At 41.3% G+C, this 17,496-nt stretch overlaps 2 protein-coding genes and 1 long non-coding RNA gene across 5 annotated transcripts in view; all 3 read right to left on the reverse strand.

Moving 5' to 3' along the window:
- Positions 1–4,571, reverse strand: part of whrnb (whirlin b) — a 74,923-nt gene extending 70,352 nt beyond the window's left edge. For both annotated transcript variants that reach the window (XM_086207043.1, XM_086207042.1), the window contains exon 1: positions 3,506–4,571. In XM_086207043.1, the coding sequence (XP_086063169.1) occupies positions 3,506–4,198 (693 nt within the window). In that variant the 5' untranslated portion in view covers positions 4,199–4,571. The remainder of the gene's footprint in view (positions 1–3,505) is intronic.
- A 7,234-nt stretch (positions 4,572–11,805) lies between these two features.
- On the reverse strand, positions 11,806–14,599 carry LOC147260447 (uncharacterized). Its single transcript, XR_015116293.1, has 3 exons — positions 13,596–14,599; positions 13,336–13,447; positions 11,806–12,209 (listed from the first exon to the last, which is right to left on the reverse strand). It is a non-coding gene; the product is annotated as an uncharacterized LOC147260447 (long non-coding RNA).
- On the reverse strand, positions 14,600–16,328 carry LOC147260448 (uncharacterized). 2 transcript variants are annotated; one of them, XM_086205432.1, is made up of 3 exons: positions 16,214–16,328; positions 15,110–15,269; positions 14,600–14,974 (listed from the first exon to the last, which is right to left on the reverse strand). In XM_086205432.1, exons 2-3 carry the CDS (start codon positions 15,248–15,250, stop codon positions 14,735–14,737), a joined length of 381 nt encoding a protein of 126 aa, XP_086061558.1. In that variant the 5' UTR covers positions 15,251–15,269; positions 16,214–16,328; the 3' UTR covers positions 14,600–14,734. The 2 variants fall into 2 exon arrangements, with proteins under 2 accessions (XP_086061558.1, XP_086061559.1); XM_086205433.1 differs by having other exon boundaries at positions 15,110–15,221; positions 16,214–16,309.
- Between the last annotated feature and the right edge of the window lie 1,168 nt (positions 16,329–17,496).

Here is a 17,496-nt window from a genome sequence, read left to right on the forward strand (position 1 = left end):
AAAAAAAAAATTTATTTATGTTTTTATATCAGGCGGCACGGTGGTGCAGTGGTCAGCACTGTCGCCTCACAGAAAGAGGGTTCGAGGTTCGAGTCCCGGCTCGGGCACAGGATCTTTCTGTGTGGAGTCCGCATGTTCTCCCTGTTCCTGTGTGGGTTCTCTCTGGTACTCTGGCTTCCTCCCACAGTCCAAAGACATGCAAATGCGGACGAGGCTGATTGATACTCTAAATTGACTGTAGGTATGAATGGTTGTCTGTCTATATGTGTTGGCCCTGTGATGGAGTGGTGACCTGTCCAGGGTGAACCCTGCCTCTCACCCAAAAGCCGCTGGGATAGGCTCCAGCCCCCCCTTGACCCTGAAAAGGATAAGCGGAAGAAAATGGCTGGATGGATATTTTTACATCAGCCTTATTTTCTATTTACCCTTTTACAATTTGTTCAGTTTATTTACCAATACCTCTGTGTGTGTGTGTGTGTGTGTGTGTGTGTGTGTGTGTGTGTGTGTGTGTGTGTGTGTGTGTGTGTGTGTGAGTAAAGGGGGGGCGCAGCAGGTAGGATGCATGACGCGTGACCAGTGTGATGAAAGGTGCTTCAGAGAAAAGGAGCAGGAATGGAAATGGAATCATCTGAATATATTCTTATGTTCTCTGAATAAAATAAAATATGAGTGAGGGAGCAGTCTATTGAAGAATAAAGTTTTCAAGAATCCATGAATTTCTTTTCTGTATCTAGAATCATGATTCATTTCCCCCTCCCCTAATTAAAACTACACATCTCATTACTGTGTTTATTGTAAATCATATCATCCTCGCAGTATTTAACATTATTGCATATCTTCCTCATATGCAGCCTGTATCATAAACTAGCATGTAAGGTAACCTGGTTTATTTCCTCCATGCCAGACAGAAGGATACATCATCATTTATTTTAACACTAGTTTTTGTGTTGTTTATGTCATGTTTTTTTGTTAGTTACACTGAGTAACTTCCACGTTAGCGCAGACTACTGGGGATGCAGGAAAAATCCACATACTATGTCTTATCCGTTTCCCCTCAGTTCGTCTCCTCTTGGCTAGAGGTGCTGCTTTGGAGAATGTTGCACGATTCAGCTGTCGGATTCATCCATTCGAGGACATTTCACGAAAAAATGTTGGGTTTCGATTTTCAAAACACCACATATGCTCATTTCACCTATATTGCGAGGTGGCAGCAGAGAAGTCGACGTATCGGAAATATATTCTGTCTTGTGGATGAGAAGTGGACAGAAAAAGTCTCTAAACCTTGACAAATCAAACGAACAACAGATTAAGACTTCATGTTTCCCAATTTCAGCAAATGTTTCTCTGTAGCATTTGATGGTAACTGCCCCCAATTAATGCATTCCACTCACCTATTTGACTTGACATAAAGGTAGGCTTATTGGGCTACATGTATAATTTGAAATAATGTAACACATCAGTCTACCATTATTTCAGAGGGGACATGATTTCTATCCTGCTATCCTCACATTACCTTCTTGTTAACACACTGCTGATGCCAGCACTTAGAGGAGGGGGCTCATAATGGGATGTGGGATGATTAATCTAATTTTGAGTGTTTTGCTACTGTCTTTTCTCACAGCTGCTTTTACTGTCATGTACAGACTGCTATGAGCATCAGAAGAGGACAGCACGAAGGACAGCTGTTTACACACAGAACTGAATGACTCAAATGACATTTAGAGGTGGTTTGGGCTGCATGAGGCCACATTCTGTAGGAGATGTGAACACAAATGTGACCTGTACCACACTGAAGGACCATCTAGTTAATTAATGCCTTGTGTAAGAAGTATAACCTTATTTTTGGTAAGTCATTATCATTAATATAATTATGCCTGATGCCTGACAATGCCTGATGTGGAGATGTATTCAGACTGCATCAGACATTTTCTAGAAACATGCCACATGTCAGTCCCTCCATTATATTTTGATTCCTTTACAGTGGATTTCTCTTTCCCTTAAGCCAACTTGAACAAACACCAATCCATCATTCAAGATGCTATATTCCTAATTGGAATGTCAATGATCTTGATGAATTGATGATACCTACAATGTTTCGCTTCTAGATGATTTATGCAGCATTCCCACTTGGTATTTACCAGCACTGCTCGTGAAAAATATTAAATGTTCCAGGTAAATATTAAGCTCGGTCGACAAAAGGGTCCTTACCATAGTGCAAGTCACCTTCCACATTACATATCGGTATTTTGTGTTTCATTCAGACGGATAAAAGTATATGTATGGAAGTTTAGATCCCATCTCAGGCAGCTCACATGAATATGGATGTATGTGGATGTGTGAACTCAGAGATGTCCACTTGTGATTATATCACCCAGGATGTATGTGAACATCTATGTTTGCTCAGATGGTCATTGAAACGTTTTGAATCTAAACTACTTCAGCTATTGTAAACTGTCTTGTCACATGATCAAATATGCCCATAATACATTCCCACTGCACAAACAGGGTAAACCTGCTAATAAAAGCTGACTGACCCTGTTAACTCAACTCAGACTGAACAAAGTCAGAGTATCGCTTGGACACAATAAGGGTGAATTGGTGCCGGAGATGACAAAAAAAAAATTGCGGAAGTTTGTGGTGAAGGTGACAAATTTTATTTTCTCTATGGCCCTTGAGCCCAGACTGCTTTTTGTAAGGTCCAAGATAGGTAGGAAGTTCTAATAATCACCCAGATTCTATGTTCCCATTAATGCTGAGGGGAGCCAGAGCTGGCAAACATCCAACAAAAGTTCAATGTTAGCAGACATTTAATCAGTGGGAAAGGAGCTAAAGAAACTTGACATTGGAAAACACACTTGTTGCCCAGCAGTCATTATTGCACATCTGTATATCTGTATGACAAATAAGTCATTCATTCATTAAGCAGGTTTGTTTTTGCTATTCAGAGTTTGTAATACAATGTTGTTTGCAATGGTAAACTACTTTATAAATAAATTTGAAGAAATTATATTAGGCTCCTGCATGCTCCTGTAAACTATACTGACAGTCGTAACCTTTCCTTGCTGCATAGACTTAGTGCACCTTAATTAATGCAAATCTGACCCCATTCCCTTGCTGTTGTCTGCTGTTTCTCTTAAAAAAACAACTGTGCATTTGGTCCATGTGTCAACATTAGTGTACATGTTGGTCCACTGTGGCCCCCACTGCCAGGGGCCACAGAGCATTAAACCTCCATCAAGTGGCATAGAAGAATGAAGACAGGGGAAGTGGTTTTTAGAGAAGCAGTACATGGTCCAGCGCTCCTGTAGCCTGAAGCTCGTCTGTTATCACACGCGCGCGCGCGCGCGCACACACACACACACACACACACACACACACACACAATGTCTACGAGTATACAATTGCATCGATTGCCAGACGTGATGATTGGGTCCTTCAACTCATCGATTTTCTTTGGAGAACATTCATATCCAACTCATGCACGCACTCGCACGCCCATCCCTACCTTGACCGCCTCGATGTGGCTGACGTTGTCAAACATGAACTCGTTCACGGTCACTATTTGGTCCCCGACCCTCAGTCCTTCCCTCTCGGCCGATGAGCCGGGCTCCACCAGAGACACGTAGATGCCAACGCCGTGTTCAGATCCGCCGCGGATGCTGAAGCCAAGACCCTCATGGCTCCTGGACCGCGTGAGGGTGACTTGGCGCATCTCTCCAAATGGGTTCTCGAAGTAAGAGGGCGCCCCTGGGGCCGGCAGCTCGTCCGAGCAATTGGAGGCGCAGGTCTGCTCATGGATGGAAGTAACATAATTGTGCAGGGTTGAATCGGCCTCATCTCCAAAGACCTCCGCGCTGCCGTTGCTAGGGAGCAGCTCTGTCTTCAAGTAGAGTCCTTCGGACGTGTACTGATCAAAGAGCAGCTGGTCAGAGCGTGGGATGACCAGGCGCAGCATGGGCAGCAACTGGCGCTTGCCGGACGTGTTGAGGATCACTTTGAGGGTCTGGACCAGGTCGAAGACGTTGCGTTTGGCGTGGTACACATTGAGACAGTGTATGAACTGCTCTCTTTCCAACTCGTTCAGAAGCAGATTGAGAGCGTTGTGAAGCCGTCGGACGTTCGCCGAGAGCGCACGGCCGCCCGAGCCGGGCGAGTTCACCGGTGTGTTGAGCGAAACGCGCTCCAAGTCAGCGCTCATCCTCCAACATACCTGGGATCAGTTCACCACAGACCGGAGCGCTGGCGAGCCTCGCGTCTGAAGGCAGAAAGTGGAGCAGCTCATCGCGCAGTGGACAACTTCAACAGGTGATCTCCACGGTTGACGGTCCGGGTCTCTGCGTCTCTATCTTCCGTGTGATGAGACTGAACAAAGTTCAGAGTAGATTGTCCTGTTTGGCTGTTAACATTTTATTCCTCGCACGGCAAATGTGAATCCAGCAGTCTCCAGAGTACTATTAGGCAGATGTAATCTGTGGAAGGCGCTCTCTGTTGTTAAATGACCACGGGGTTGCTCTTATTAACACGTGGCCTTACCCACGTCTCCTGCGTCCGCTGGATGAATTCCTCCGAGTCCGCTGCTGTCAGCGCGCAGCTGCTCTGTGCGCAACCGGCGGGAAGCTCTCCCCCTCCAAGTGTAGGAAATGACGCAGGTGTGTGTGTGTGTGTGTGTGTGTATGTGTGTATGTGTGTGTGTTGCTTAGAAACGGACAACAACCTTTTTTAAATGATTGTTTGGATAACTATTGTCCCATTTTTCAGTCCGCATGTTTAATGCCTTTGTTTCTTGGACAAAAGCAGGAGAAGCTGCTTCACTTACCATATAGCACGGGTTATCAAAGTGGGGTCCGGGACCTCCCAGGGTCCGTAAGGATGTTTTCAGGTATCTTTAGTGAAATTTCATTTTAGACGGATCGTTAAATTTGAGTTAAATAGACGGAGCGTTGTGGTCAGACAAGTTTTCAGTCCTTTTGAGTGCCCCATGTTCATTTTGAAAATGTAGCCAAACAGAAGGCTACTTTAGGGTGTGGCATTGTGATTGACAAGCAATTACAAAAGGGTTCATATGATTTTTTTTAATAATTCTAAAATATTGGCAGATTGACGATTGGCAAAAATCCAATATCAAACTGAATATTGTGCATCCCAATTTAAAAACAAAAAAACAAGCCACCCCCCTCAATAAAACAAGACTTCTTGACTTTGTATAAAAAAGAAAAAAAAAGAAAAAATATTCATTAATGATTATTTCAAGGGTTAGATGAGTAATGCTGGATAACGTTTACTGTGTTTAAATATGAAAATTGTTTATGTAAAATTGTGAAAGTCATTAACAACATTAACTAAAATAATTAGAGATATAAGTGTCCATGTTGAGCAACATCACTTAAAATGGGGGTCCAAGCTACTCATTTAGCATCATCTTTGGGCCCCGAACATGAGAATGTTTGAAACTTTCAGCCCTACATGTTCTAACCAGATTTGTTTGGTTTCATCTTGTCAGTGTGTTGGTTGCTTAATCTGGATCCAAATGACAGTAGGTGTCTGTTAGACTTTAAGCTGATCAAGCTGCATTACAGCAAATACCTGGCTGATGCCGCCCCTCATAACTGGAGCCGGAGGCTATTTTTATCAGCTATTTATAGGAGCCCAGAGTTTTCTCCCCTCTTGTGACGGTAACAAGCTCCATAAGTCTGGTCCCTTCATTAATGAGAGTCCTTGGAAAACATTTGCCACACTAGAGTGCTGTAGAAGAGACCTCCACAGCTGGGTCCACCACCCCAGGGAAGTGTTTTGTCTCCCCTTTCTGACCATCCCCTAATGATGTGGGAATACTGCTGTCCATACTGTCCCTTGCCTATGATGCTACATGAAAGGGAACACACCAAACTTGCATTATAGCAACAGCAGACAGTGGCACTGTTTCATATAATGCCATCATTACACAAATGGACATGACATTCTATCTCAGATGTGATGTCAAAACTCTGAGTATGTCCAGTAAGTTTAGAAATTGATACAAATTTTAAATAGAAACATAGATTTCTGAAAGACCTTGAATCCAAAATACTGTTTTCTTTTTGTTCCTATGGTATAGTTGAATGATCGATTTTAACTGTGTGGACTAATGTATGTGCAGAAAAAAGATATTGTGGTTGCTGATAGTTCTGTTTTAAATAAATTGTGATCAATAAAATCCCCCAAATGGTTTGGGCATTGGACGCCTGCGCCTGCTTCAAATTTACATAAACCCAACTTTGTGGGTTTTTGTGGATTTATGGGAGTGTATTCCACACTTGAAAGATATGCAGACATTACATGAGCTGTGAATTGTAATACTGTCTGTGAGGGAAGGCAAAGCAAAACTATTACTGTAAATCATAGAGGGTGGTTGCAGTCAGAAGGATTACATGTGCAAGCTCTTTCTCTCTCTCTCTCTCCCTCACCCACACATAGATGGACAGCAGTATCTTTCTTTAGAACAGCCTCTGTATTTGTTGTTGTAATCAGCTTTTTATTGTGATACACTGCAGATGGTTCATGGTCCCATACACGCACACCCAAAACCTTTGCTGTTTAGACCATCCAAAAATGTTAGACTGATCAGCCCCTCCTCCCAACCTTGTTGAACAGTTACAACAGGCAAAACTCGTGTTTTCCTAGCTGAAGTAATCACATGAATTACTCAAGGAGGGAAATCTATTTTTAGAGCACATGTTAAAATTCATGCCAGCAGGGAACAGCAATACAACCGATTATGTTTTCAGAAAACAAATTAGTCAGCATTTGATATGAAAAAATAATGTCTGTGTCAATGAATGATACATTAGCATAAATGACAGCAGAGCAATTGTTAACAACATCAAGTTCAAAGGTATCCACTAACCTGAGTGGATAATAGAATAGGACCATACTCCTGTTCACCTGTAAGTGCAGAGGGGAGGAGTTTAGAAGGGGCAAGGTCACATAAAGACTGGACTTGCTCCATATGATACCTTTGTTCTAGTCCCTGCAGCCACACAAATAGGTTTGATTTATTGAACCAGTTTCTTAACATTTTATTGTCATTTACGCTAGAGAGCATACGTCTTGACCTGATGTTCTGATGTTTCATTTGATATAAGCCTACCTATTTCATGTAATATTTACCCCTGTTAAGTAAATCTGGAGAAGATAATGTAATTACCTAATGTCAGGAAACTGGAATCTGTGAGTAAGACTAACTTAATTGAGAGAGGAAGCATTTGTGAATTGTTCCTTGAATGAAATTATGCTTTTTATGCATGAGATTTGGAGAACAGCATGTATGACTCCCCCTTAACTCTTGTGGATACTCATTCATGCTGTACAGCAATCACCTGTCACTCTCAACCGTCCCTCTCCCTAAGTTCATCCCTCCACAGTGTGCTTTTTTTATTTTCTGGTACACTCAAAGTGATCATTGGTGTCAAGTCAAACAGCTTAGCAAGTGTTTGTTATACGTATAGCCTATAGATATTGCTGTGCAGCAACAAGGCAGTGAGAAGTTCAAAGGAGACAGTTTTTATTAATCTTTCATGTTTATTCATAAAGAAAAGCAATCAAAGGATCAGTTACTCAAGCCTATCCCTACTAAAACAGAATTTCACTTTTAACCGCAGCAACAATTACTTTAGGCTGAATTTTATGTGGACAGAGCCTTGTAACATATTAAACAATTTTAGATCATCTTACTTCTTTGCAGCCATTTTACTGACATCCAGTCATATCTGCTCCGCAGTATTTATCTTTAGGAATGGATTTAATTTAATTTAATTTGTATTATCATGGATTCTTTAGTTTTGCAGTTTCAATCTTTGGGTTTCTTTCTTTCCAGGGTCCATTTATCTGTCAGTTCCTATTTTATTTTGAAATTCACTACCTCCTGTGTAAGTTTTGCTGTGTTTCCACTCTTTTTCTCTTTGTCTTGTTTGGTTTTCAGTTCTCATGAGCTACAGCCAAGTTCTCAATGTTACTTGTTTCAGATTCTTCTCTATTTCTATGTTTTACCTGTTTCTTACTGTGTGATTAGTGGAGTTTGTATTTTAGTTTGGTTTTCTGTTTCAGTCTTTGTCAGATTGTCATTTTTGTATCATATGCCCTATTATGCTTCATATTTTCCCTTCCTTTGTTATTTTTGTCTAGCCTGAGTTTTGTACATTTTAAGGTTTTATTGAAATAAATTATCAACTGAAATTCCTCATCTTCCGCCGACTGTCATTGCACTTGGATCCTTCTCCACCTCAAACCTGGCAAGCAGTCTGCATTATTTGTTGTTGTTTTTTACCTGAATTTTGACATTTTTTTTTAAATAACAGCAAACAGAACACCAAAACAGAAAAACTATGGAGCCCCATATTAGACAGAAAGAAACATTTTTTTACATTTCTTTTTTACATTGCTAATCTTGGACTGTAAACTGCTTAAATTTATTGGACCACCAGCCAATGTAAATAATTTCAAATTATGAATTCCCCTTTTGTGTGTGTGTGTGTGTGTATGTGTGTGTGTGTGTCACTCAATGGACATGCATCTCCATGAATGATTGTGATTTTTTTTTCAGCTGAGCAAGTTATTTATATTTGCCAGTTAAGGGAGCGAATGCATACTCCGAGTGAGATGGATCACAGTCTGACTCTCAGAGACTGTCTCACTGTGCATTTCTTCAAACATTCGGCGCATTCATGATTTAAGACTCAGCAGCAGCTGAAAGAATGACACCAATATTGATATAACTGATATTAAAAATGCCATCATCTACCGCACCAAATTATTTAATGTCAGAGGTGATTATTATCTGATTAAAATGTTGTTAAAAGTGTGTTAATTTACACATACCCAGAGTTGGCTTTAAATATATATATCTATATATATATATATATAGATATATATAGATATATATATATATATATATATATGTTTTCCGAGGAGCTGCTTCCATTTTGATCGGAATAGTCCACTTTGGAAGGAAAGTGTTATTCATAATCTTTTAATTTCAAAAAAAGTGGGCTAGGTTGTAATTGGGATCAATTTGGAGAGAAAAGTTTCATATTTGTTCCAGTGTTAACAGAGCCAGAGAAGAGATCATCACTGATTCGGTCTCCAGTTTAGAAAAAAATACAGCAATGCTCTTGATTATGAGTGTTGGGGTTCAGTCATTAGTTCAATAAAGAAGAGATCAAAAGGACAAAACATTCTGTTGTTAGGTAATGACAAACAGCAGTCTTCACTCCCATCAATAACGTGTACATTTTTGCAAAAGATTTTTGGACACAGACAAGTGAAGTATCATTTGTTTCATCGTCTTCATTTCACTTTCCAACCAGCCACAAATCTTTAAACTGGTGTCGGTTACCTGGACAATGATTTCACAGGGTCTTACTTGTCGTGATGCCAGTCTCCTGGCCAAGACAGAGCAAGAGTTTATAGCATAAGGACATAGTGACCATCGAGACAAAATGGTCTGTAGTTTAACTTCATGCAAAAAAAAAAAATCCATAAAGATGATCAATTAATGTTTTAATGTACATGGAATACACCCCATTTCCTGCTGGGTTCCTGCTGTGCACTTTGTTGAATTTGTTGAACAAATTAAAAGTAAAGAACATCTGCTGCCTTGGACTTTAACCCTGAGCAAGATTGTAAATGTCCACCTCCACTGACAGAATGCCCAGAGACAATGTTAGAGTACAGGCTTCATTTTAAACTTGAATGAAGTGGAGTGGGTGAGCTAGTGAGTGAGGTTTTATCTAGAGACAACATTAATCCACTCCCTCACCGAGTTTAAGCCCTCATTGACTCATCAGCAAAGCTGTCTGTCGCTCATGTACCCAACAGTACACGTGACGCAAATATCCAAAGATGGAGAGGACAACATCCAGGAACATTCTCTCATGGACAGTGAGACTGCAAGATGCAGAGAACAATTACATTTTATAGAATATTTGTTTCCGAGTAGCAGTTTATTGAAATTGGTTCCAAAAAAAATTTTGGGGTCCAAGTCTGGGGCCTCAGCTCCCTTATGGTGTCACTGGCAGGAGAAAAGTCCTGCTCCACAGAATCATTGGTCAGACTGTTGCTGTTGCTGTTGCAGGAGCAGGAGCAGGATGATGAACCCTCTCATATCAGAAACCACCAGCAACAACACTAATTGGAGACTCAATAATTACAGGTAAAAGAATTAGATCGTCCCATATCCTGAGGTCACTGTCAGAACTATTCAAACATAATTTCTGCTGTTTGTTTAACATCTGGTCATTCAAACAGATAATTCACATTCTGGATGTAGTCCCACATCAGGTTGTGTGGCTGGACATTTGAGCAGGGTTCTTTAACCTGAACCCGTGGTTTGGCCTTTGTTACCCACATTGCACCGCACTGCAGTCATTTTGTTTTGGTTTGCCTCCACCTGAAAATAGTGGAAGTGTAACTGCTTTTGGCCTTGGTTTTACAACTTGTTCATGCAGGTGTTCCTCACAGCTTCCAGCTACCCCTCCACCTCACACTTTCCATGACCATAAATGACCGGTCAGTCCAAGAGTGATGTCTCTGTCCCATTCCAAAGTTCCACATCTAATCACAAAGCCTTTATCAGTCAGACAAAATTTAACACTCCTGTAAAATTACAATAAAAGACCATATCTCAAAGTCAGTGTTCATAACTCTAGGAGCCAAATTTTAAAAACCTTAACGCCGCCACATGTGATCATATGAATAAGGATCTTCTCCCCTAGCTAGCCCTGACATAGGTCAGATCACTGTCTAGTAAGACTTGTTTTGAATTTTTTTTTTATTGTCCATTAATTAAACTTCCTGCTGCTCACTGAAACCTGCCTGACCCTATGATGGTGAAGCTTGGCGGAAGTCTAGTAGATGTTTTCAAGAGACACCACAAACGTCATCAATTGACTTCAGAGACCTTCTGACATTTTTAAGTTCACTTAATTAGAGTAGGAAGCAGAAAATCCACAGTTAATCACCTCAGTATTTAACCCACCAGTCAAATAAGTTTAATTTCACAATTTTCCCTTTCTTTCACAGATCATGCCAATCTCTGATAGAGTGCCGGTTCTTTGTGATTTCAGTATTAAGCTGTGTCGTCTCCAAACCTCTTTGTGGAAAGTTACACCTGACTGAATCTTTTTTTGTCACACAGCATTTACCCAACTCATAGCCATAGTGCGACCATTGTGCTATTCTGTTTAGGTCGCCACTGTTTGTTGGAACACCAGAATCTTTCCTCTCTTCTTTTCCCACTGCCAGTAAATTCTCTGCTGCCCTTAAAGCTGCTCCCAGCACAGTTACTATCAAGGCCGCTCCAACAAAGCTTAACACAGATTAACTTGTTTCCCACATTAATACCACTTGTTCTCCTGTTCTTGTCTCCGCTGCTTCCCATATCTCAGCCTTGGCTTAGCAAAGAATATTAAGAGCAGAAAAACTCAACATAAATGGAAGAAAGATAAGATTCAATTTTGTTTTGAAACCCACAGAGACCATCGATTTAAATACAAAAAGTAGTAAATATACTCGGAAAATATAAAGTATATAGTTATATTTATACATATAATATACTCCAAAATGTTAATCTGATCTCGTCTCCAAAAAGTAGCATAATTCAAAGGTGCTTTTCAACAAAATCTATTTTTACAATGAATTTCTCCCCGACGGAACTTTGAAGTGTTAAGATTTGAATGTCTTCACAAATAAAGCTGAGTGTGTTAAACCTTATGTTCCTGCTCCCTCCAGAGACATAACTTAGTCTTCAGACCAGTTAACTTTTTGTGCCCATTTCAACACCCAGATTAAGAGTGTTTTTAACACCAACACTATAATCCTTGTGGTTCAGCTCTTATTCATAATAGCGCAGAGCCAGAAATGATTTCCTTTTTTTTCTTTCTTTTAGCTAAAATCAAAGTGTTTGTAATCACTAAGCATACAGCTCTGTCCCATGGGATTTTTTATTTTCTCTGGATTATGTCAATTATTTAAAAGATGCAATCTTCATTGATTTCTCAGTAGAATGATTTTTCTGATCAGATCTGGAGCCTGACACCAGTGGTGTGTACACTCGCTGTCCCCTGAACAGGGCCTGGACAATTGAGCCATGCCACATGGGCTGTGAGAGGGAGCACATGTCCTCCATCTTCTGCTCTGGCTCATCACCACCACTCTGGATCCTGACAGTAGAGATGCTGAAAAAAAGAAGAAATATGCTGGTCAGTGTTGGCAATGGTAATTCATTCATTCTTATAAATGAGACCTTAAGCAAGATAAATGACAACCTGAAATGTACATCATAATAAAATGTTTGACTATAAGTTTGACAATTTATGTTTTAGAACCAGTGGACGGTGTCCTGTCTTTTTAGTATAGCCCTGTAGCAACTCATAATGTAATAACGGCTCATAATGTAATAATGGCTCATAATGTAATAATGGCTCATCATGTAAGAACTTAAATGTAATACAAGTTCATAATGCAATAAAATTTTTAATTACTACTACTTATACTAAATAAAGAAGCATTAGAGCTATTCAGAGCTTATTGTTACTTTATGTTAACATGAGTCAGCAAATTTGATTACCTAGTAAGTTAGCTAACGAGTTTAGCGAGCTAGCTAGCTAACTGCCTCTTGTAAATTTACTATGAGCTGATTTAATTGGATAGCTATGTCTATTTAACTATATTGCTGGCTAAATGTATATTTAGACAGGTGAATGTTTCTCTTTTCATCAGGTAAGGTAAACTGAATTCATTTGTCACAGCAGCACAACAAAAATAAGGACGAAAGAACAGAATACTAGCATTAATCAAGAGCACATTATGATTATGATTTAGAAAGCCTATTTCATGAATGCTGCCGTCTTTTTCTATTTTATGGGTTGGTTCGGGTTGGTTATTTCATGTCAAACAAGAATCATTCCTCTGCTTCAGGCAGCCACACGAAGGTAACGATGGATCCATCTTACAGTGAAAGCAAAAGCAACCTGCTAAGAAAGAGGGCCTGCACAGAGTGTATCATTCACTACTCTATTCAAGAATGTGATGAAAAACTGGTGTCACCCCCCAAAACTTTGAGTCATGGGAAACTTTGTTGAGGGCAGCAGAAATCAGACAATATTCTCCGGTCTTAGATTTAGCTAAAAACCTGTGTGAGGGAGACATTCCACCAGTGCAGTATCATCGCCAGTGCCGGAGTATTTCCACATTGAAGAAATCCCTGGATTCTATCGCAAAAATAACTCCCTTTGATGTTGTAACTCCAAGACAACTAAGAGATGGAACCAAGAAATCAACAATTCACGGAAAAATGTGCACCTTCTGTGAAAAAGCGAGAAAGTACGTCAAGGGCCAAAGGACATTAGAACCTCTTGTACAGTGTTCTGAGTGACGCGCAGATGACCAGATCCGGAAAGCAGCATTCACTAAACTAGACCAAAGGATGAGATGAGTCACATCAACAACGTCAAGATGCAGATGATCAGTATGAAGTAGCAGAAAAACATGCCTATGATGAACTATTTTCTTACATTAAGAATGAACTCTTTCCCAGTCCAGAAATAATACCCATGACATACCTCTCATCAAGACTGCAGTCATCAATGAAGTCTCTTGATATCACACAGATTAAGGACTCGACCAAGAAAAACCTCCACCGCAGGTCAGTAGCCAAACTAGGAGGCATATATTTCCAGATGACAATGGAAAACTTCTTCTGTACCCACTCAGCCTATCCATGACACACCTGGCCAAAACTGCATACTCCTTCCTATGCAGCTACTGTATTCCAGATCTGTCACCTCCAGGAATGAGGTAACAAAAGCAGCTTTGCTGATATGAAATGAGATACAAAAACAAGATGACAAAAAAGTTTGGCCCCCTGATACAGAGGAAGATGAATTCATCATTCCAGAATTAGTCACTCAGTTTCTACAAACACTTTTGACTGGAAACTGTGAGTACAAACATCCGTCTGAAAAGGTGAAGCAACTTACCAACTCCTTTGGCAGTGACTTGATCTTTGCAGTCACCCATGGAAGAATCAACCCAAAACACCTACTGCTCCCATTTACTGTTAAGTCCTTGACAGGAAACACAGCTGATACACACCTTAAACCGCCTCGCACATAGTGTGTCCTATTCTCAGGTAGAAGAAATTGACACAGCACTGTGTCTGCAGAAGATGGAAGTGTCAAAGGATGGTGTTTTACTACCTGAAAACATTTATAGCACTGCCTTTACAACCCTTGCCTTTGACAATATAGACCGGCTAGAGGAGACCGTTAGTGGAGAAGGAACCTCTCATGGAGTCAATGGCCTGTGCAGTGGTGTAGGTACAAAAAAGTATTTTGTGAGTGGGTTAAGGTGTGCGAGAGGGTGAACACGGTGGGTCCAGAGCAAAGCACTCCCGTGGAGATTTTTAAAAAAGTGGTCGGCCCTCAACATGGAGGTCAAGTGGCATACAGCTGCCCTCCGGAGGAGTGCTGGCCAGACAGGTGGGGGTCAGGGAGAGGGGCACCTGATGGAATTTGAGCAGCGGATGGCGGCAGTCATAGGCAGCACCTCTGTGGGGGGGGGGGGGGTGTCACCGGCACACGTACATGAACATGTAATGTTCATCTTAAGTAAGAGGGTAAGTGGCAACTCCATACCTTACGCAACATTTCCACATGCTTTGCCACAGATGTAAATGCAACAAATGCACAGAATCAGACATTTAAATAAACCAAAAACACAGGGGTGTGCCGACATGCAGCACCCCTGCCGGCTCCCGCACCACACCGTCCGCCGGCTCAGAGTCATCTGCCAGGACCAGTGGTATTCTGGCCAGCCTGTCCCCGGCCCCAACACCAGCACCAGGCCGACAAGCGGCGGACGGTCCTCCAGCCCACCCGGACCCAGCAGCGCATCCTCCGGCCCACACGGATTCAGTGGGAGGGTCCTTACACAGGCAGTCCTGCAGTCGCAGGAGGACATTATTAGGGAAATAATGGGGATCCATGAGCGGCTCGACCGCCTGATAAATGTTGTGGAACGTTTAGTGGACAAAACAAATTTATCTGGCTTCATGAATCGTGTAATCGCCTCTTACCCATTCACATTGTGGAAATGAAATTTTGGAGTGCGAGGACGACTGCCTGGCTGGGATTAGCGTCCATCCCTCCAGCCTCTGGGTCATCTTGTGGGGGGACATGCTGCTTGGCCTGGGGGACGCCATGCAGGTTGGCCACATTGTGAAGGACGCCAGTCATCTAATCAGGAGATTGTTGAAATTACTCTATTACACTGACTGATGGGCATGTTGTGTTACCAACGCTTAAAGTTGTATTGTTCTCTGACGCATCTGTTACTCACGCCAGAGTGCAGGGATCAGTTTTTTTTAAATGATCATTTTTAAAAACAAACATGAGGTGAAATTTCCATTGCAAAATGAGATAAAAACACTTCTCAGGTTAATCTTTTGTTGCTTTTGAATTTAAAGTGAAGTGGAATGAGTGGTTTAACCTTAAATTACCATTTATTTTCCTTTCAATGCACTCAGCACATTCAGGCAGCTCAAATGTGATTAAAACATCAAAAGACTTTTTTAAAGATGAAAAGTGTAACTTTGAAACAAAGGGAAGACCAAGGTGAGTTGTTCAGCCTCATTGAATTCTGTAGGAAAATCTGAGATGCAAAAACAATATCCTACAGTCTAGTCTTTAGTTACTATGGTAGTTATATTATGGAGACTAGGCAGATTGAATACTCTAAATTGACCGTAGGCGTGGCTGTGATTGTGAATGGTTTTCTGTCTATATGTGTTGGCCTCTCCAGGCCTCATGCCCAAAGGCTGCTGGGATAGGCTCCCCCCACAACCCTTAACAGGATAAGCAGAAGAAAATGGATGGATGGAATGATGGATGGATGGTTGCATATTGGACAGAAACAGCATTGTCAAAGCAATAAAGCACCCAATAAAACATCTTGTTCATAGATGACTTTGCTGCACTAAGCACATCTGATGTAACATCTGGGAAATAAACAGCACAGAAAGAACTAATGAATACAATTGCTGTTCTATAATGCCCCATACAAAACTGACCAAACTGAAACATAGACCATTATATAAAAAAAAAATGTAAATATACAAATATGTAAACATTATGTTTCATTAACTTTTAAAAACACATCAGTGTTTGGGAAGTATACTTACTTGTTATTTTCCCCAGAGCCAGACAAGATCGCTTTCTCTCCTGGGAGCTGAGACCCACAGAGACCAACTTACAGCTAGTTAGCTGAGCCCCACTTGTTTACAGTCAATGGCTTAGTACAATGAATGGTAGTGATTTGGAAGTGTTCGCTTTCCTGGCCGATTGTCGGCACTACTTTCCTGAGTGGGTGAAGTGATTTGACGCAGTGTCTCAAACACTGGTCAACAAAACCAAAAGTTTGATGATGAGAGAAGTAATTGCTCCCTCTGATGATGGCCGACTGGGGAGGATTTCTTCTCAACAAACCAAGATCCAGAACCTTATCTATTTGAACAAGACTATACGGTAGAAGAACTATTTGATTTTGAAACTGGGGGTGCAAGACAGAGGTAGGCTTAACACGCCATCCATGGTAAGTCATTGTGCTAACTAGCATTCAGCCAATATCTTGGTCTCAGCCCCCTGTCACAGCATAGAGAGAGAAATGTATCAATCATTTTGTTTTGCTCTGCTGACAATGGCAAATGAGCGTATTTCCCCCAAATTTGGTATCTGCCTCTAAAAAACAGCCTGTTTCCAAATGCTGGTATGTTCAAATAAGAGTGGAAGAAAGGGTTAAACACAAAGGAGAAGTGCTTTTTATTTGCATTTTTTGCATGAAAACATTATATGGATGACAATGGATGAAGGGCTTTTTCGGCGGGGGGGGGGGGGGGGGGGGCATATAATAAGTGACCAAACATGACAGACATGATGTGAGTGAGACCTCTCACTCTGTCCTGTCCTGCAGTCTAGGGCTGCTTTAGGGCTGCTTATCCAAGGCTGGTGATACTGGCTTTTCCTTCGTTGGGGGCCATGGTGGTATGGTGTTGTTGTCAGTGCACCAGACAGTCTGAAGGATGGTAAAGCTTGCATTCAGGCTGATGACTCAACTTCTGCAGCTGCTTGTCAGAAGACATTTTTACTTGTGTACATCACCTTGGAACAGATTTTACATGTTAAAAAAATTATTATTATTACGTTCTCTTCAAAAATATAAGCCCCGCTCACCTCTCCCTGGTCCTATCCCTACCAATCCATCCCTCCCACGAATGTTCAGCACTGTTTGGGCAGTGCACAATACTTTCCTGAGGTTTCGAAACTTCGGAATTCCTTTGCAAAGTTCTGCCCCTTTGTGCTTAGCACTTTTTTGGGCATAGGTCAAGTAAACTAAATAAATTTAGACCCTGGTTCCTGCGACCAAACACTCAGAGCTCCACAGAGCTTCCTAGTTCCTTTGAAAAGT

Source organism: Aulostomus chinensis, chromosome 6 (genome assembly GCF_037954235.1).
Source record: "Aulostomus chinensis isolate RoL2024-O1b breed Wild chromosome 6, RoL_Achi_v1.0, whole genome shotgun sequence".
NCBI classification, from domain to species: domain Eukaryota; kingdom Metazoa; phylum Chordata; class Actinopteri; order Syngnathiformes; family Aulostomidae; genus Aulostomus; species Aulostomus chinensis.